The sequence below is a fragment of the Schistocerca serialis genome, chromosome 5, assembly GCF_023864345.2.
Source record: "Schistocerca serialis cubense isolate TAMUIC-IGC-003099 chromosome 5, iqSchSeri2.2, whole genome shotgun sequence".
Lineage (NCBI taxonomy): Eukaryota > Metazoa > Arthropoda > Insecta > Orthoptera > Acrididae > Schistocerca > Schistocerca serialis.
In genome coordinates this window covers 715898008-715920181 of record NC_064642.1, presented here as the reverse complement: position 1 = coordinate 715920181, position 22174 = coordinate 715898008, and the positions used below count along the sequence as shown (strand labels likewise).

The window sequence follows — 22174 nt, the reverse complement described above, 5'->3', positions numbered from 1 at the left end:
AACAACACCTCAATCTCACGAAGGCCTACGATACTACTTGGCGACACCACATTCTCGCTACTCTGCACGAGTGGGGTCTTCGGGGACCACTCCCGATTTTTATACAGAACTTTTTATCCTACAGCACTTTCAGAGTTCGCATTGGTGCTTCCCATAGCGCACCCCATCCACAAGAGAATGGGGTCCCGCAGGGCTCTGTCCTGAGTGTCCCACTCTTTCTAATTGCCATCAATGGTCTTGCGCTCGCAGTAGGATCGTCATTCTCTCCGCTCCTCTATGCTGATGATTTTTGTACTTCTTTTTGCTCCTCTTCTACTGTCGTAGCCCAACGCCGTCTGCAGGGAGCTATATGGAGGGCGCACTCATTTGCCCTCAATCACGGCCTCCAATCATGGTTTCCGGGTTTTGGCCACCAAAACTTGTGTGATGCCGTACCATCCACCCCATCCCGAATTTTACCTCGATGACCAACTACTAGACGTAATGGACACTTACCGCTTCCTGGGACTGGTCTTCGATGCCCGCTTAAGTTGGCTTCCCCATATTTGTCAGCTTAAAGACAAGTTCTTGTGGCATCTCAATCTCCTTCTGTGTCTGAGCCACACTGACTGGGGTGCTGATTGTCGTACACTACTGTAGCTGTATCAAGCCGTTGTACAGTCCCGTGCTGATTACAGAGGTGTGGTGTATAGTTCAGCCGCCCCTTCTGTACTATGTCTACTAGACCCTGTCCACCACTACGGGAGGCTTTCGATCTAGCCCCGTGAGCAGCCTCCTTGTAGAAGCGGGCGTTTCTCCACTGCGGCTCCCGTGGCAACTATTGCCCGCAAACTATGCCGCACAGTTCCATAGTTCACCTCGCCACCAAAATTGCCGTCTTCTTTTCCCCAACATGGCGGTCCATCTCCCACAATGGTGGCCCAGAATTCGAATGCCCTTCACTGTCGGTGTCCGGTCACTTCTTCATGACCTTGACACTTCCCCCTACCACCTTTCCTGCAGACTCGTTTCCATACTCCTCCATGGTCAATACCTTGGCCGCAGCTTCGGCTGGACCTATTGCTTGGCCCCAAAGGCTCAGTCCCACATGAGGTCCTCTGCCGGACTTTTCTCTCTGTTCTTGGGGAGTTTGGGGGCACAGACATCATCTACACTGATGGCTCCCTGGTTGACAATCTTGTTGGCTTTGCTTACGCTCACGTTGACCATACAGAACAATGCTCCTTGCTGGTGTATTCAATGTAGAGCTGGTTGCCATCTATCGCACTCTTGAACATATCCGCTCCTGCTCTGGTGAGTCCTACGTCATTTGTAGTAATTCCTTAAGCAGCCTAAAAGCCCTCGACCAGTGCTTCCCTAGGCATCCTTTGATATTGTTAATCCAGGAGTCTCTTTATGCCCTCTACAGGAGTGGACGCTCAGTGACCTTCATTTGGACCCCAGGCCATGTTGGGATACTAGGCAATGAACATGGTTGAAGCAAACCAAGTGCTGTATCATGTGTGAGATACAGAGGCGAGCGAGTGCGCCGGGACTTACCCCAGTTCACTGCTACTAACACCACGTCACCGTAACGCGTCTGCATGTAGGGCACAAGTATTGCACCACAATTTAGTATCAAATTAAAAATCAAAATTTATGTTTAAAACTTTATTACACTAAAATATAATTTAACAATGTTCCAAAATACCAAGTCTTGATGTTCTAAACTTAATAGTTTACGGGAAAATGCCGTTTTAAGAGAAAAATCAGAGGCACTAAATAATGACACTAGGAAGCCAGAATTTGGTTAGAAGGTGCAGTTAGAAGTTATAAATAAGTGATGCTGGTTTCCAAAACCATAAAACAAAAATTAACGCCAGAATCCATGTTTTTCGGAAAAATCAGAGGCGCTAAATAATGGACTTAGAAACTTGAAAATTTGTTTTATGCTTCAGTACACCCCAAGAATAATAACAGAGAGTCCACGTTAATCTACCTCTTATAGTTTTTGAGTAATTAAATAAAAACTAATTTTGTAACTAAAATGTATGTAAGTGTTGTAGGTCAAGTACTTGAAATTTTAATGATAGAGGATTTTGGTTAAGCCAGATGATCAAATATATGAAATAATAGAGCTACACCAAGTTATGACTTAACATAAATAGCAACTGATATAAGTCTTAGCAAAGGTATGGTTCAGAGGTAACAATCTACCGTTAGTTCCACTAAATAAATTCTATTAAGCAAAGTTTTCATTCTAGTGAGCTGAAACTTCCTATGTGCTTTCAAACTGCTTATCTGCATACCAGCAAAAATTAAGAAGTTTCTGAAAGTAATTGGTAACTATATTATTAAAGATTATGTGCCCGAGATAGCAGTCATTTGTAGACTGCCACCGTATGCAAATAGACAGAGACAACAGATGTTTTCTCGGCAGTCCGCACCGGCACCTTATAAATACAGCCCCTGAAGCAGTAGGAAGCTTCACTTTGCTCTCAGACACTGTGAGGACCACGCCAGTTAAAAGTCTGGTTGCGCTCTGCCTCAGATGACGTCAGAGCCGAGCTGTGATAAGCACGTATTTGGCAGTGAAAACGGATAGTTTAGAATTTGGTAAAATAACTGTTAGTGTGCCGTCCATGTGAAATTCAATTCCGCGTGGCAAGTGGTGAATTTATTTCCACTTTTATGGCGAGCATTAATATTTGAACATTTATTGCGAACTTTGAATTGAGTGATGTTAGTCAGGGCGAAAAACAATCTGGTAGGAAGTTACCACAGAGGTCGCCTCTGAACTGCTAAAGGTGCTGTTAGATTAGAAAGATTTGTTTTCAATTGAACATAACGCAATTTTAAGTGTTGTTTGTGAGAAACTTTAATTACATTAAATCTTGATTGGAACTTTAAACTTTTACTGAAGTCATAATCCTGATACCGCAAGGGGACGGGAAAGAGACACTTTTCTTTCAGTGGGCTGGACCAGAATGTGGCCATGCAGACTGGAAACTAGGGGCAGTATGCTTCCCTTCGCTTTCTGGCTGACCAATAAATTAGTTGCCAGGCTCAAGTGAGTAAAGACAGCATCAAAACTTCAAACCAGTGAAGTAACTTACTCGCCGCCCCACATGGTGACTGCCTGGCCAAACAGGCCACCAGTAAACCATCTCTGGACATTGGCCTCCCGGAGACTGATTTGCGAGCAGTCTTATGCCGCAAAGTTTTCAAGATTTGGGACACTGAATGGCGCAACTTGACAACACTGAACAAACTCCGTACTATCAAGGAGACGACGAATGTGTGGCGGTCATACATGCGAGCCATTCGCAGGGACTCAGTTGTCCTTTGTCGGCTTCACATTGGCGACACCCACTTGACACACAGCTATTTACTGCGTTGTGAGGACCCGCCTCTATGTCGCCGCGGGTCCACATTTTGTTGGCCTGTCCCCTTTTAACTGTGCTCAGGCAAACATTTGCACTGCCTGATACGCTCCCTGCCCTTTTAACAGATGACACTGCCATGGCGGGCTTAGTTTTGCGTTTTGTTCGGGCAGGGGGCTTTTATCACTTCATCTAAGTGTTTGTCATTTTTTTTGTATAGAGTCTGGCCTTTGGCCTACGAATTTTGACTGGGTTTTTTAGTGTGTTTCTAGGTGGTTGGCTTTTCCTTTTTTGTCTCTATGGTCGGCCAACCACTCTCACACACTGTGTGATTTTAATTCCTTTTCTCTAGTCTCTGTCTGAGTCTTTCTTGTCCTGTGTCGTCTCTTGTCTCCATTGTTCATTTTGATTCTGTGTGGGTGTTTGAAGTTTTTGGGAAAAGGGACCAATGACTGTAGCAGTCTGGTCCCTTCAATCCCACAAACCAACCAACCAACCAACCTACATCTCCATGATCGCTTTGTCTTCCCTCATTTTCAATCTGTCTGGTTCAATCTCCCCTTGTTGATGGCATCCTGGCACATGGTGGACTTACGATTCTTGTCCATGGTATTATCATCCAGTCCCCTTTAACAGTTCCTTCCAAGCTGTCACTGTACATCTTTCCCTTTCTGGCTACACTTTGTCTCATCCCCTGTGGATCGGGGTTAAGAATAGGCCCGCAGTATTCCTGCCTGTTGTAAGAGCTGACTAAAAGGAGTCTCAAATGTTTTGGCCCTTATGTGATGGTCCCCTCTTGGGTTTGACCACCATATTTCAAGCCAGTTGGGGAAGGGCGTCTTACTTGGTGCATTGTGTCCATCGTGCATTGACACCTTTAGCCAGCTTATTCGTCACTGCATTGCAGTCCCGCTCGCTCTCCATCTCTTGGGCGAGGATACATTCCTGGGTGCGATTTCCGACATGCACTCTGTGCAGTGTCGCTTTCTGTGCTTGACGATGACCATGGACCACATGCCACCTAATATCCAGCATGGTAGCCAGTCCATTGTGGCTGCCATGTACCCTGTTGGATGTAGCCCCCTGAGAACACAGGGATCGCTATACTGATGACTGCGCCGTTAACTCCCCCCTGTCTCCCTGGGGCATTGGGACTCCTGGCAATGGCCATCCTGCCAGGTGGCCATTGCTGTGGTTTGGTGGCACCCGTGGGGAGGGCCCTTGGTCAGAGTAGGTGGCATCAGGGTGGATGACACGCAATGAAGTGTAGCACATCTTCTCCTGCTCGTGCCCAACCACCAGTAGTCTCTAAGCATTCGAGGGCTCACTTGAATGCAAACATGTATGACGCCAAATCGTTCCCCTCCCTGGCCACACCATGGGAGAAACAAAAGGCTATGAATGACAGCGAGACGTATGGGCATTACTCATTTGTAAGAAGCTGGGGGATGTTTCTGTTACCATCACAACCCATAAAAGCTTAAATATGGCAGAGGGCATTATCTTCCACAGGAACCTTCTTTTACAGTCCGATGACGAGCTGCGTGCCAACTTAGAGCAACGAGGTGTCCATTTCGTCCAGCGCGTCCACCAGAGTCTGAGGGATAATCAGGTTGCCACTAGTGCCTTCATCTTGGCCTTCGAGGGTGATACATTACCCGAGAAGGTGAAGGTGATGATCTGCCACTGTGATGTCAAGCTATATATCCCTCCTCCGATGCAGTGCTTCAAGTGTTGGAAGTTTGGCCATTTGTCTTCCTGCTGTGCTTCCAGCCTCATATGTTACGATTGTGGTCATCCATCCCATCCTGATACTCCATGTGCTCCACCTCCCATCTGTGTCAACTGCGGAGAGCACCATCCCCTTGCTCACCGGACTGTAACATTTTACAGAAGGAATGGAAAATTATGGAATACAAGACTCTAGACTGACTGACCTACACTGAGGCTAAACAGAAATTTGAACGGCTTCATCCCGTGCGCATGATGTCATCTTATGCCACCACTGTCACTCCCATTACAGCTCCATCCGTTGCACCAGCTCTCAGAGCCGAAGGACCACACCTGCCCCCTTGATGGTGGGAGGCACTTCCCTCCCTGTTGCTCCCGCACCACCTACCTCGGGAGCAGCACCCCCCCCCCCTCCCCCCAACCATTGGGGACACCAGATTAGAGATTGCAGGATCTCCACCTCATCCTCAGATGCAGAGCTTGAAGGTTGCTGGGGGAGGGGGGGGGGGGGGGAGGGCGGGGTGCCACTGCAAGTTCCTTGGTCTTAGAGGACTTTTCTTGGACTTCTCTCACTGCTCCTTGGGTTTCACTGGCTGGGAGGGCTTCACCAATTCAGTCTCCGGGACGGAGGAGGGTCACGAAGCCCTACGACCAGCTGCCTGTGGGCACCGATACCACTGTTGGGCACCATCCTTCCCGCTTGTGGAAACCTGGGAAGGGAGGGACCCAAGGGACCCTTTGCGAGTGATAGGAGCCGAAGAAGTTGGACACTTCTCCGGCTTAGAAGTGGGGACGGACGTCCCTGATGGGTGGGGTGGGGGTGGGGGTGTTGCTCTTGAAGTAGGCAGTGCAGGAGCGACAGGGTGGGTAATGCCCCCCATGGGCATGTGGAGTTATACGGCTCGGCGATTTGACTGGAATTCGCCAAATTGATGGGGCTAACACGGTTGTTGTAGCAGCAGCATATGAAGATGTCATTTGCACAGGATGTAGTCGATCATATTTCCTCTTAGCCTCAGTATAGGTCATTCAGTCCAGGGTCTTATATTCCATGATTTTTCGCTCTTTCTGTAAGATCCCGTAGTCCTGCGAGCAAGGTGAATGATGCTCTCCGCAGTTGACACAGATGGGAGGCGGGGCACAAGTGGGCGTCCACAATCTCGACATGTGAGGCTGGAAGTACAGTAGGAAGACATATGGCCGAACTTCCAGCACTTAAAGCACCGCATCAGGGGAGAGATGTAGGGCTTTATATCACAGCGGTATACCATCACCTTCACCTTCTCGGGTAATGTATCACCCCTCGAAGGCCAAGATGAAGGCACCGGTAGCAATATGATTATCCTTCGGACACCGATGAATGCGTCGGACGAAATGAACACCTCGCCGCTCTAAATTGGCATGCAGCTCGTCATCAGACAGCAAAAGAAGGTCCCTATGGTAAATAATACCCTGAAGCATATTTAAACTCTTATGCAATGTGATCATAATGGAAACATCCCACAACTTGTCACAAGCAAGTAACCTTCGTGACTGGGCACAGGGTGCCGTTTTTATCAGTACTGACCCAGAGTGCATTTTGGACAAGCCCTCCACCTCTCCAAAGTTGTCCTCTAAATGCTCTACGAAGAACTGACGCTTCATGGACATGAAAGACTCCCCATAAGCTCTCGTACAAACTAGAAACCGGCGCAAATAACTGTCACTGCTATCCTGAGACTTACGCTCCTCCCATGGTGTGGCCAGGGAGGGGAATGTTTTGGGATTGTATTTCCGAGTGTTAAATTGAGCCCGAGAACACTTAGATACTGCTGGCAGCTGGCCACCAGCAAGAGATGATGTACCACACTTCACTGTGGGTCATCCGCCCTGATGCCACCCACTCCGACCAAGGGCCCTCCCCACAGGCACCACCCAGCCTCAGCAAGGGCCACCTGTCAGGATGGCCATTGCTGGGAGTCCTGATGCCCAAGGGAGATGGGCATCTACTCCTTGGCATACATGTGAAGTAAACGGCGCAGGCATCGGTAGAGTCATCCCTGTGTTGTCAGGGGGCTACAACCAACAGGGTACATGGCGGCCCCACAACAACCGACTGGCTACCATGCTGGATATTAGGTGACAAATAGTTCATGGTCGCCGCCAGTGCAGAAAGTGGCAATGCACATTGCGTGGCGGAAAGTGCACACAGGAATGTATCCATGCCCAAGAGATGGAGAGCGGGCAGGACTGCAATGCAATGACGAATAAGCTGGCAAAAGGTCTCAACGCACGATGGACACAATGCACAAAGTAAGGTGCCCTTCCCCAATCGGCTCGCTCTTTGGAATAATTTTGAAATATGGAGGTCAAACCCGACAGGGGACCATCACATAAGGGCCAAAATGTAAGAGACTGCTTTTAGTCGCCTCTTAAGACAGGCAGGAATACCGCGGGCCTATTCTTACCTGCGATCCCGCAGGTGGACATGGGGATGCAGCTTTGCTTCCTGAAAACTGAAGACAACCGGGGAGTAGGATTGTAAGAGTATCGACATTTCATCCAGACTGGAGTGAATTCCGCTGATATTCCAATGGATAATTGACATAGGGTGGACAGAAAAGAGAAAATTCTCACCACAGTTGCCGTCAACTCAACAACCACTGTGAGCCAGTGGCCGACGGCATTCAGCCATAAGCAAAAGGTCCTGCTCCATAGGTTGTTCTGGGGCAGCTCCTGCTACCAGTGATTGGCTGGTTGATCGGCCACCAGCAATGTGTCTCAGCAACACTGAAGATGGCCAAGGGCGGCTACTGCTGGGTAGTGCTGTAGACGAGAGACACCATAGTGGAGAAGGAGAGGAACTTTGTTTCTTATGAACCTTCTTGGAAGCAGGACATTGAGAAGAGTGAGTAGTCGATGGTTGTGAGGTCTGGGTACATAAAAAATCTTCGCCAGTAGGCTATTTTTGGGAGTCTGGGTATCCGATTTTGGGGCCTGTGATTTAGCAGGAGCTGACAAAGGTTGAGCCTTAGAGTAAGCGGGTGACAGTGGGAAGGTTGAATGGGCGATCTTTGTGCTGGCCGATCGGACAACTGTGGCGCTAAAGGTGAGATCACAAGTCTGTGTGGCTACCTCGTCAGTAGGTCGAGGAGAGGCGAGGACAGGGCATATTTACCTGCTGGGAGCACAGTGGGCTTTCTACTAGAGATGGGGGATGCGCTCTTGAACTAATTCATAGAGTTGAATCTTTCAAAGGAGTGAACAATCAGTGATTCAGAAAAAAAGAACGGTAGCTCCAAACGTTTCCCACGGCAGAGAGAGAGAGAGAGAGAGAGAGAGAGAGAGACGGAGCATATCAGCAGCGCCTCTGCTGGTCAGAGCACAGTGCACGCCACACAACACAACACAGCCAGCGCCGGCCTCTGCCCTGCTTCTACCTTGGCTGCCTGCATTGTGCAGTGCCCCATTGGATTTTGTGTTTCACATATGCCGTGCTGTCCATGTGCGTCGTCTGCCGCGCGCAGTGTCTGGCGCAGCTTAACTTCGCATCGCACTCTGTCGGCGATCGTTTCAGTCACACGTCCTGCCCTCTGGGCAGTTGATGCGAGCAACAGGACAGAGAGCCACCTAGCGGATAACATAGGAACTACTTGCAACAACCTGCTCGCAAGGGAACAGACGATTTGTTTCGGAGCGGGTGAGTTCACCGCTCCCCCCACCCTCGGAACTCGCCCGCTCAACGCTCACCCCACCGTCTCGACTCTAGCCAGAGCGTTGAGCAAAGCGACTCAGGTGTCACTCTGGTCTCTGCGGTCTCAGCTCACGCAGTAATACAGCTCGCGGCTCGACCCGCTCGACTCAGCGCCTCTGCATCGGAGTTCGTCCCTACTGGATATTGTTCTTCGTAGTAATACCGCTATGTATATTACATTATTATGTTATGTATACATCAATTGTTTTTATTTTATTTTTATTTGTTTAAACTGATTAGATTAGGTTCCTGATGACTCCTCTTACTATAGGATTTTTATTATGGACACTCGAATTTACGCTTTAATTACGAGCGAACCGATAAACGTATCGCAAAATGTGATACACCAATATTTTCCTTGTTTTATTCTGCGTAAGGCTATATGCAGCACTTTCGTTTTACAGTCAAATTTATATATATTTTTTCTTATTCTGGTACGGATTTTGCGATTTTAGGCGTCTTCGGAAGGAAACGTTCACTTTAAAAATATATGGCTTGCGATGAATTTGTATGAGGTTAATGAAATTTTAATACATTATAGCCAAATATATTGTTAATGTAAATCTCAAGTTACAACATTTTCCGATCACCCAAAAAACCACGATAGTGCAAAATAAATCAATAATCAAAAACTTTGTCATATCGTGGAAATTTCAATAAACAATACAAAATTCTTACTCATTATCTGTGTTACTTAAAAATAGGATCAAATAAGATCAAAATACAGGTGTAGTACTGGAATAAACCAAGTTTAAAGGACAATGTGCCTTCCATTTATTTTCTATTGTAAATGAGTGGTGAGTCATGAAAAAGAGCTAATTCATTTCAGGGAGTGAACAGTTCTGATCCAATCTCTGAAAAGAACAGTTTTGCCCATCTCTACTTTCTACTGCTGAGCAGCAAAGGTAGACACCTTTTCCTTCACTCGGATTTCCTGCATAATTTGTTCATCTTTAAAGATAGGGCAATCTCTAGAGGAAGCAGCATGGTTGCCCATACAGTTGATGCAACAAGGGGATGGAGATGGACAACGGCCTTCATGGGCATCTCTAGCATGTGTAACGCATTTGGCCATATTGGAACATGACTGGCTGATATCATTAAGGTGCTGACATCGATAGCAATGCGTAGGGTTGGGGATTAAGGTTGGTTGGTCGGTTGGTTTAAAAGAGGGGGGAGGAACAAAACTGCTAGGTCATCGGTCCCTCATTCCAATTAAAATAATTCCACAAGGGTGTGGGGATGTAAGGGCAAACTGAAATGATCTCGTATCCCGCTTTAGTGTTGGATGGATATTGAACTCTGTCAAACGTCAAGAACAGAGTACTTGTTGGCACCAATTCTTTTTCAATCAATTTCATCACGTGATGTACAGCCGTTACGCCCTGACCAGACAGTTAATTTTGAATGTCCTTACTGGATAATCCGTCGAGTGATCTTGTATAAACTACCCCGAAAGGTGAGTTTAACATATGGTGAGCGCACACCCGGACAGGGAAGGTGTGTAGCAGTGTAGTTCGAGGCATTGTTTGTGCCTGGAGGTATTCTAACAACAAGGTACCATTTTGTAACCGGAAACAAGACTTGACAGGGCCGCAATTGTGCCGACACCTTTCTGAGTAATGAAAGGGTTGACTGAGGAGAAGTCATGACCTTTGTCAGACAGAGAAACAACTAGGAACTTCGGCACTGACAGTGGCTGAGACAGATCTAACTTTTTCTTGTGGGCAGAAGTTGTAGAAGTACAGGAAACCATTGCAAAAGTGACCCTCATGATTACTGGTGTCTCCGATGGCGTGCTCATTCATAGTGAGGACCCTCTCTGAGGGCACTTCCGGCTTAGGTGATTGTTCACACCTCAGGTCACACCTCCCAAGAAACAGACGGAGGGACCAATTGGCATGTTCGGAAAGTACCAGCTTGCGTAACCACCCCTCCCTGGGTCTGGCCTTTACCACATAGTACATACGTGTCCTACTTTTCTACCCAGGGTGGGAAATTACGTTTTATCCCATCACCAGCTACGCATGGGAACGTGTGGGTTGGCCTTCAGACACACACTCACTGAGGAAAAAAAAGAGAAAGGGAGGAACAAAGAAAAGAAGAGAAGAGGTCTCAAACACCGCAGCGGAGAAGGAGGTTACGAGAAGAATCAAGAAAAAGAGAAGCATGAAATGAGGACAGAGACTTTCCAGTATAGAGAGAAAAGAAGAGAAACCACGTCTTACAGTCATAAGCATCCATCTCCGGGCATAGGCACAAAACATACTTCCAAAGAGAGGGAGAAGAGGATTGTTTAACCTGTGGGAGAGAGTCACAGAGATACTGAAGGAACTGAACTAGAACATTCTTGAAGATAGACATAAACTATCCCAGGAAAGTCTGTTAAAGTATCAAGAATCTGCTTTAATGATTGATGGTATAGTACACCCCCTACATATCACTCACATAGGGATCATAAGGATAAGATTAGAATAATTACTGCATACACAGGGGCATTCAAACAATATTTTTCCTGCACTCCATACGTGAATGGAACAGAAAGAAACGCTAATAACTGGTACAATGGGGCATACCCTCTGCCATCCTCACGGTGGTTTGCAGAGTGTAGATGTAGAGTTTTAAAATTGCATAGTTGAGTTCTTTTTCTTCAATATCCTCCATAAATGAACTAGCTATTCTGGGTGAGAAAAGGTTACATGTGACGGCATTGTCAATCTGTTCAAAAAACTGGTTATCAAATAAAAACTAAGTGGAGGTTAGTGCATGTTTAAATAATGCTATTGTGCCTCCCTCAAACATACTGTTAATCAATGATAAGGTGTCAATAACAGGTACCTTAGTATACAGGGAGACAATCTCTAAGCTAGCCAATAAATCTGAGCAACTAAGTTTTAATGTTTCTAACCTACTAATAAGATGTGCCAAAATCACTAAAACTGAACAATGCTCCAGGCCCCAATGGAATCCCTACCACATTCTTAGCAAAATTTTTGGCTGAGTTAGCCTCCCTTTTAACCACAATATACTGTACATTCTTCAAGCAAAAAACTGTCCCTAGTAGAATAAAGCTCAGGTCACAACTGTCTACAAGAAGTACAGCAGAAGTGGTTGAGAAAACTACCATCCAATATCTTTGACAACTATGTGTTCTATAACCTTAGGACATATACTGAACTCAAATGCAATTAATTGTCTAAAACAGAATGACCACCATTCCAACTAGCACCGCGTCCGAGAAGATCAGTCTCACTTTTCTCAATTGACACCTTGTAGGTCGTGGATCAAGGCAATCAGAGGGATGCAGTATTTTTCAATTTCCAAAAAGTATTTGACTCAGTACGACATCTATGTCTATTATCAAAAGTAAGGTCATAGGGTTAACAAGTGAAATTTGAGACTCCCTCAGTATGGAGGATGCAACATGTTATCTTGGATTAAAATTAATTTACAGATGTAGACCAGGAAAATGTATTGAGACCCTTACTGTTTGTGTTGTATATTAATGACATGGCAGACAATATTAGCAGATGACGCAGTTATCTATACTGAAGTACTGCCTGGGAAAAAAAAAAACCTTCACAAATTTCAGATCTTAAGATTTTGATGTAGTAAAAAAAGAGTACCATCTAGCTTTAAATGTTGAAAAATGTAAAACTCTGGGATTCCAATTCCATCATTCTGCTTTGACCCATGACATCATCCATATGGCGGAAATGGCTATTCTAAGTGTCTCTAATATGGTGTCTATGACGTCACTACATACTCACGGCAACAAATACGAAAATACGTATAAATAAAATAAGGCAATAACATCTCCCTCCAAAAATACAGTCAAACTAACGGGGCAGCTGCAGGAAATTGGGGGTTTTAGGGAGGGGACAGGCTAAATATAACAGTAAAACACACACACACACACACACACACACCACGATCCAAAAACACACAAAATGATGAACAAAGAAAAAAAAAATTTAGAAAATTTACAGGAATTGGACACTCCCCTTAACCTACATAGGTCAACTGCAGCTGAAGATACTAAAACACCAACGCCTACGGCAAAAACTACGAAAATTGGAATCGGTCATTTCCCTTCACCTATATAGGTCAATCGTAACTACTGATACAAAAAACCCACCACCTACAACTACAAAAAAAACAGAACCAAAACCACAATACCTCAAAAATTCAAAAGTCAAACATCCCTACATAAATTAAAACACATTCAGCACACAATAAATACACAAAACATTACAACTCGAGAAAAATTGACCCAAAAAGCAATTACTTACCACCAACAAATGTTGGCGCTGCAAAGTAGGTCAGCGATCTCAAAAACACACACACACACACACACACAGGGGCACAGGGTGCCATCAAACACAACAAGATGACATCTACAAAAACAACCAACTCAAACTCCACGCCATAATGACGTCACACACCACAACATCCTTACGTCATGGGTCAAAGCAGACGGGTGGAATCAGATGCTTCTGCTGACCCAAAATTGTGCACATCACAAAATGGAAAAAAATGTATCATATGCCTACAGCACAAACGGCCTGTAATTGGAATCAGTTGACTCATAAAAACAACCCGGTGTAACAATTTGTAAAGGTAAGACATGCAACAATTACATTGGCTCAGTCATCAATAAAGCAGGCAGCAGACTTCAGTTAACTGATAGGACAGTAAGAAAATTCTATCAGTCTACAAACTTTCATTCTTTGGGGCCCACAGTGCAAAATATGTCTTAATGATGTGATTATTATGAATAATAACCAGCTACACTGTTATGTAAACTGTTTATATTTTATTTCATTCATATTAAGACCATCGCTTACTTATGTATTTACAGAGCACCTGACGATGGCAATTTGCCGAAATGGGCTCATCGTGAATGATAAAACAATTTACATAGCAGTGTAGCTGGCTATTATTCATAATAAACAGTCTACAAAGTTTACAAAACATTTCTGCGACTCATTCTAGAGCGACTCATTTTAGAATATTGCTCAAGTGTGCTGGATCCATACCACGTAGGAGTAACAGAGTGTACTGAACGTGTGCAACGAAGAGCAGCAGGAATAGTCAGAGGCAGGACCACTAGGTGCAGCATTGGAAGGGTGTGCTGGGAGAGGGGGTGGGGGTGAAGATGGAGAGAAGGGGGGCTGTGAGCGTGAGAAAAGGGGAAAGGATTATGTATGTGTGGTGGAGTATGGAAGAAATTTTGAGTGGGAGCAGAGAAGGGGATAAGCAGGTGGAGGACAGGAACTAGCAAAGGCTGAGGCCACATAGTGTTACGAGAATGAAAGAAATGTTGCATGACAAATTCAGAATATCCTAGTGCTTGTGAAAGAATCCAGATGGCACAGGCTGTGAAGCAGTCATTAAAGTGAAGCATATCATGTTGGGTGGCATGTTCAGCAACTTGGTGGTCTCTTGGACACAATTTGGCAGTGGCAATTCATGCAAACAAACAGCTTGTTACTTGTCATAACCATATATAATGTGGCACACTGGTTGCAGCTTATCTGGTAGATCACATGGTTGCTTTCACAGGTGGCCTAGCCTTTGACAGGGTAGGAGAAGACTGACAGGACTGGAGTAGGTGGTAGTGAGAGGATGTATGGGACAGGTCCTCCAGCTACATCTACTGCAGGGATACGAGCCATGAGGCAAGGGGCTGGTGACAGTGGTGGAGGCAGTTTGGACAAAATATATGTATGGTGCAAAAAGTGGTAACTGACTCTAAAAAAGGAGAAGTCATCCACATGAATACCAAAAGGAATCCGTTAAATTTCAGCTACACGATAAATCACATTAATCTAAGTGCTGTCAATTCGACTAAACACCTAGTATTACAATAATGAGCACATTGGCACGATCACATGCAAAAATGTTGTGGGAAAGGTGAACCAATGAATGAATTCTATTGGCAGAAAACTTACAAGATGCAATTGAGCTATTAAAGAGACTGCCTACACTACACTTGTCCATCCTTTTCTGGAGTACTACAGCATCATATGGGATATGTAGCCAGATAGAAAGTTCAAAGAAAGGCAGTTCATTTTGCATTGCTGGATTTCTGGAATGGAGTCACTGTGGCCGGACTTTTAAGTGGATGTATCTGACAGGTGGCAGAGTCCCCCCAATAGGTAACACCCGTGGTACATAATTACAGTGGTACAGCCTTTGTCAGCAAGTAGGATTGTAACATCAGGATCAGTTTTTAGGTGATGGATGGAGGTTCTTCCTGCAGGTGAGAGAGTAGTTTCCAGGTTAAGGGATTTGAGGAAGGGGGACAATTTGAGAAGGTTCAAGGACAGGATATTCTAGAAAGTTAACAGTGGGTGATTTTGCAAATGCAGGTGGGTTACAGAGATCTGAAGAATAAACTGAGTCAGACTGATTTCAGTACTGGTTTTAGACTGACTCCAACTGATAGGGTTAATGGCAAAACAGTATATCCAGTGTAGAGACCAGGTGAAGGAGAGAAGGCCTTCATCATCAGCCTGGACTCCCAGTTTTGATAAAATAAAAAGACATAAAAATAAAGAAACCGTACACCATAGAAATCATTCAGGTCTACACATCATCAGGGTCTTACTTTGACAGAGAGATAACTGACCTCTAGGAAGACTTGAAGATCCTGGTAAATTATATTTAAACACACTACAAAACTATAACTGTGGATTTTAATGCAATAGTAGCACAGAAAATGAAGACCAATTCTTCATTGGAAAAACTGGTAAGATAGCCCACTATAGAATGTAAAAAGTCACAGATTGATACAATTTGCTGAGATGAATGTCCATGTCCTTAAAATGTAGGCATATCTTTAAAAGTAAACACATAGGATGTGGATTTGGAAGAAACTTGAGTGATTTAAGAATAAACTGTCTGTATTTTCTCTAACATACTCTATATGGGAAATAACTGTCTTAAACCACTTCTGAATTTATACTATCATCTATTAAACATGTCCTGAGTGATAACAGTGACAAACATAGAAACAAACAGTAGTTAAAGACAAGAAATTAGTAATAGATTTCAAAAATTTATTTAAAAATTGGGAGTTTTACCACATCAAACTGAGCAAGACATTCACCATGTTGGAAAATGAAAATTATATAGACACAACGTGAAAACAGTAGAATATATTGCACATGTGAAGAAGGCAAAGGTAAAATCTATTGCAGCATGTCATATCTGAAAGAAAAAAAAACAGAAAATTCCAGGATGAAATTTTCACTCTGTAGCAGAGTGTGTGCTGATATGAGACTTCCTGGCTGATTAAAACTGTATGGCAGACCAAGATTCAAACTCGCGATCTTTGCCTTTTGTGGACAACTGCTTTACCAACTGAGCTACCCATGGCTAACTCATGACCTGTAATCACATCCCTACTTCCACCACCTTGTCTCCTACCTTCCAAATTTCAAAGTAGTTCTCTTTATGTGGAGGAGAACATCTGTGAAGTTTGGAAGGTAGGAGACGAGGTACTGAGGGGAGTACAGCTGTCAGAACAGTTTGTGATAAGACCAGCTGGTAGAGCTCTTGCCCACAAAAGGCAAAGGTTCAGGTCTCGATCCGGCACACAGTCTTAATCTGCCAGGAATTTCAACAGAGAAAACTGCACATGGATTCGAACATTTCTTTGAATATTTGCACAGTTCGCGAGAGAAATCACAAACACAGTTATTAATAAAAAGAATCACACTCCAGTTCTGCAATGCCTAATGAGGTATACACACACACTGGAGGCATTAACAAAAGAAAGGTGCTTGGAGATGGTGTTTCAATAGAAATCTAAGGGAAAAATAATACAAAATCACCTTACAAATTTGTTACAGCATGTCTGCAAAGGCTGAAAATTTTTCAGAACTTAAATCAATACTTCAAACATTCTACTTTACAACAAAGGAAGCAAATTGGTAGTCTCTTTATATCTTGTCTAAATTTATGGCAAAAAACATTAGATTTTAATAAAGGAAGGGTATATGTTTGCTTAAACAGAATACAATGGGCCACTACAATCCATCAAATTACAGAACAGAGAAATTAGGTACCACTTTGCTTAGGGTTGTAAATTTCGATAAAGCTTAACACTCAGTTTCAACAAAATATATAGCAAGAAAACGGCCTCGGAAAACAAAGACACAATTTCGGCCTACACTAGTTAACCTTTAGAATATTTGCAGTAATACTAGAGCAAATCACAGTGTAGCCCACACTGGATGGAAGTCGTAATGCTATTGTAATGACGTCTGAATGGAAGTCGACAGAAAATACAGCCACTTGAATGGGCTGTAGAACGAAGTCAGTAGGCCTAGCTCTAGATATCATTTGAATCCAGCAAAGCTGTAAGGTCGTAAGCGGACAGCATGACAAAGGAAGAACCTTCAAGATAACATAACATACGGAAGGTGAGTGGATGATACTATATTGCATGCAGAACATACGAGGAGACACACAGTTGAAGGCTGTAACGCAGCGAAATGTCTGTCGGAAGAAAAACCTAAAAGACTTCCAATATGCTGTCATGCAAATATTTCTTCATAGGACGGGAAAGTGAGCAATACGCGGCAAACGATGTCTGAACCGTTTTGTTTGTTTCTTCTTAATATACAAACACTAGTTCAATGACGAAAACAATCTTTGACAACCACTGTGCAGTGTCAACCGACATTCCTCAAGGTAATATTTTGGAATTATGATGGCTCCGCAGCGAAAGTAAAGCTGATTTATTGATTTATTTTTAGATGCAGCAGCAGCGTTTAAATGTCCTTATAGTGTCTGTACGTTATATATGAATGTGGGTTAACTTACTGTCAAGTTCTTCAATAAGCGTAGCGGTGCCAGGGGCAACATGTAATTCGGAAGGCTCAATCATTTTATCCAAACACTCATATTTCAGTCACATTAGCAGTGGGGAGTAAGTACGCGTGTTGTTGAACCAGTACAAACATGCAGTAAACACCTGATGTCACCCTCTAATCAAATCGCACGTACTACCAGTCAAACATTACGACTTATGAATGATGGACCATATAACCAAAGATGCTACGTAGGTTTCGCAAAGGATACATTATTTGTCGATGAAGTTAATTCACACCTTAGTAGATAGATGGTGCGCAACCATTGAAATGCGCTCTTCATTGACTTAGCAATGGTGAACAAGGTTGAGTAGTGTTACTATTGCAATTGTGCGGTTGAAATATGTATTTTTTACAAGTTATCAAATACTTATAGAGCTGAAATTATGTGAAATATCTTCAGAAGCCGAGGCAATGACTCCAGGTAAGATGGAAAGAACGAAGTACCTGTTGTGACAAGTGACAACATTAGCGGCATGCATAACCAAACATACATCATTCAGAGTTTGAGTTCTTTAGAGCTGTAGTTACTGTCTGAACTATCTTCTGCTCCCATATAAATAACTACCGTTCAAATAGATGTATGCTGACCACTATCGTACGAGACTAAATAACGAATAGGCCAGTTATTCTTGTTCATATTTTTTATTCTTAAATTTGCAGCACTATATTCTATTCCTACGTATTCACGAAGACAGGTGAGATAGCTTTTAGTGTTTATTTTCTTGATCATTTGCCACTTGCTCTCGTAAGAAATCTCTGTGGACAGAACAGCTGTTAGCACCGTACAAAGTATGTCTAACCTGTTCCTATTGAGTGCTGATCATCTCGTAAATATCTTCACGCAGTGATTCGTTCATTAATCCTGGAACGGCACCAAAGTAAAAAGAGGCATCAGCACTAGGCAGGAACGAGAAAACCATTACTTTCGCATATAATTTAGTATAATTTGAAGACAAAACTTTAAAAGAACTCAATTTTTATGTGCATAGTTTTATTTTATGTTCGAAAGGGGTGAGCGTTTTGCATTTATTAGACGAAGTTAAGTTTTTCCGGCCCACACTGAGGGTTCAGGATTACCATTTTCCAACTGAAAATACCCTACTAAATAGCGCTTCTGATGGTACTTCACTTTTAGTGGAATGGTCGAACTACGTCCTGTTAGTCACCGGCATGTTCAGTGTTAAGTTCCCACGCACGGTTTCTTAATACATGTTCATCAGCCTTTAGCATCGCACTTCATGGAGCTTTTTGATCCACTCAAAGATGTTCCAGTACTGTCAACAACGTTGTAAAATAGCTTAAAAATCCAACGCTTTTTCTTTGTAGCAGATGACTACATGTGACATAACTGCTGGAAAGCGCGCAGGCCATCTTAAGTGGTATTGCTAATTGCAATAACTTCAGAAACTTTGACTGGGGGTGGTTTACCCCCACAATATGAAGTACAATCATCGTTTTTAGGGTAGTATTACCAAAGATAAAACAAAGAGTGCTCTTTTTTCTTAATGTTGTCCTTATTATGGAGTATTCAGTACTATTTTTAATCCTCCATGTACCAACAGTGCTTGTCCCATGTTCATGCAATCCTTAGTTTCCCGCTACAGTGTGCGTAGAAGCGAGAACCATTTTCCCGTTGTAAAACTACGATTTGTACAGTGAATAAATTTTACAGCGGCTGGCACACGTTCGGCGGTAGTACTTTCCCCCGTGTAAAGTACACCAACACCGCAATTGAACGTTTCAGGATTGCATAGCAGAAACAGTTTCATAACAAAAAATGGACATTTTGAGTAGAGAGCACCCCTGGAATCCAACAAACTATTGTTCAGTCAGTGAATAATTTATGTTTTGGGGACACGTTTCCTGTAAAACAATCACATACCGGTATTTTATGGCTTGGAACCATACGATTTCGCTTTCATTTCCTGTAATGTTTTGTTATAATCGAGAATATTATACATAGCAATAAATTGCTTTTGAGTGCTAGGAAAGCACTCTTGGGGAAATTTTCCAGTAAATCACAGAGAGTTGCATGGACCCTTTGCAAGGGGGTGGAAAAGGGGCGAGGGACGCCCCCCCCCTCCCCCGCCACATATACTAGCGCCCGCTCCCAACCTCCTGGAATCTGGAGTACAGAGTTTTTATTCATTAGAGAATTCTTATACACAACTAGATATGATTGATCATGTTCCCGCTATAACTACGGGTTTAGACAATGAGGAATGCTACACTACTGGCCATTAAAAGTGCTACACCAAGAAGAAATGCAGATGATAAACAGGTATTCATTGGACAAATATATTATACTAAAACTGACATGTGATTACATTTTCACGCAATTTGGGTGCATAGATCCTGAGAAATCAGTACCCAGAACAACCATCTCTGGCCGTAATAACGCCCTTATACGCCTGGGCATTGAGTCAAGCGGAGCTTGGATGGGGTGTACAAGTACAGCTGCCCATGCAGCTTCAACACGATGCCACAGTTCATCAAGAGTAGTGACTGGCGTATTGTGACGAGCCAGTTGCTCGGCCACCATTGACCAGACGTTTTCAGTTGGTGAGAGATCTGGAGAATGTGCTGGCCAGGGCAGCAGTCGAACATTTTCTGTATTCAGAAAGTCCCGTACAGGACCTGCAACATGCGGTCGTCCATTATCCTGCTGAAATGTAGGGTTTCGCAGGCATCGAATTAAGGGTAGGGCCAAGTGTCGTAACACATCTGAAATGTAACGTCCACTGTTCAAAGTGCCGTCAATGCGAACAAGAGGTGGCCGAGACGTGTGACCAATGGCACCCCATACCACCACGCCGGGTGATACCAGTATGGCGATGACAAATATACGCTTCCAACGTGCGTTCACCACGATGTCGCCTAACATGGATGCGACCATCATGATGCTGAAACAGAACCTGGATTCATCCGACATTCGTGCACCCAGGTTCGTCATCGAGTACACCATCGCAGCCTCTCCTGTCTGTGATGCAGCGTCAAGGGTAACCGCAGCCTTGGTCTCCGAGCTGATAGTCCATACTGCTGCAAACGTCGTCGAACTGTTGGTGCAGATGGTTGTTGTCTTGCAAACGTCCCCATCTGTTGACTCAGGGATCGAGACGTGGCTGCACGATCCGTTACAGCCATGCGGATAAGATGCCTATCATCTCGACTGCTAGTGATACGAGGCCGTTGGGATCCAGTACGGCGTTCCGTATTACCCTCCTGAACCCACCGATTTCATATTCTGCTGAACAGTCATTGGATCTCGACCAACGCGAGCAGCAATGTCGCGATACGATAAACCGCAATCGCGATAGGCTACAATCCGACCTTTATTAAAGTCGGAAACGTGATGGTACGCATTTCTCCTCCTTACACGAGGCATCACAACGACGTTCCACCAGGCAACGCCCGTCAACTGCTGTTTGTGTATGAGAAATCGATTGGAAACTTTCCTCATGTCAGCACGTTGTAGGTGTCACCACCGGCGCCAACCTTGTGTGAATGCTCTGAAAAGCTAATCATTTGCATATCACAGCATCATCTTCCTGTCGGTTAAATTTCGCGTCTGTAGCACGCCATCGTTGTGGTGTAGCAATTTTAATGGCCAGTAGTGTATATCCTCAGCAGTCGCTGCACAACTAATTCTAGATTGCCACACCTTTCATAAGAAATTACATTGTCTCCTTCGTCAAAGCTGCGTTTTCGCGCTATCCTAAACTCTACTCTCTACTCTAGACAAAGGGAAACCTTCGCAGAATTGCCCCCTCCCCCCCCCCCCCCTCAAATCTCCTGTCTGTGATTCGCACTACCTGACATTGTTGGATACTGACCCGAGATTTGGAGATACTTAGTTCTAAATGGCAGATCGTTGGACTAGCCACCATAAGATCGTGAATCTGTTGTACAGCAGACGTTATGTTTCAACCGCAGCAAAGCCTTTGAGCAGAATCTCTGAAAGGTAAGAAATGTTTTCTAAAACATTAATACACATTTTTGTCTAGCTCGTAGTCCATAGTATGCGAAACATTGTGGGTTTGGCGAAAGTTTTCTGGGTCTTTATATGAAGTCCGTCGTTTAAAACTTGGTGTTAAATGTTTATTACACTTTTGTAGATGTTTTTGGCTTTTTTAAGGGCATAATCAGTTTTTTGTGCGTAATATAGCTGTTAAAAAGCGAGGATGAGCCTAAGGGTATTTGGTCTGTTTGTTCACTGCGTCCTGAACTAGGGTTCCGTATACACACTATCCAGTCACATCAATGGGACCACTTGTCAAAAGCCTGAATCACATTTTGCAAAAAAAAAAAATGGTTCAAATGGCTCTGAGCACTATGGGACTCAACTGCTGAGGTCATTAGTCCCCTAGAACTTAGAACTAGTTAAACCTAACTAACCTAAGGACATCACAAACATCCATGCCCGAGGTAGGATTCGAACCTGCGACCGTAGCGGTCTTGCGGTT

The 22174-nt window shown here is 44.1% G+C and overlaps 2 protein-coding genes across 3 annotated transcripts in view; one reads left to right on the top strand and one right to left on the bottom strand.

Moving 5' to 3' along the window:
• The window catches only part of LOC126480787 (U6 snRNA-associated Sm-like protein LSm1), a 74075-nt gene extending 56168 nt beyond the window's left edge, over window positions 1-17907 (bottom strand). The window contains exon 1 of the mRNA XM_050104099.1: window positions 17662-17907. Coding sequence (XP_049960056.1) covers window positions 17662-17725 — 64 coding nt within the window. The 5' untranslated portion in view covers window positions 17726-17907. The remainder of the gene's footprint in view (window positions 1-17661) is intronic.
• Window positions 17908-17974: 67 nt separating this feature from the next.
• The window catches only part of LOC126480786 (alpha-1,3-mannosyl-glycoprotein 4-beta-N-acetylglucosaminyltransferase A), an 802672-nt gene continuing 798472 nt past the window's right edge, over window positions 17975-22174 (top strand). The window contains exon 1 of one of the 2 annotated variants that reach the window (XM_050104097.1): window positions 17975-18132. The gene's annotated coding sequence lies outside the window, so the exon portion shown is untranslated. The remainder of the gene's footprint in view (window positions 18133-22174) is intronic. The other variant, XM_050104098.1, reaches the window with a different exon arrangement.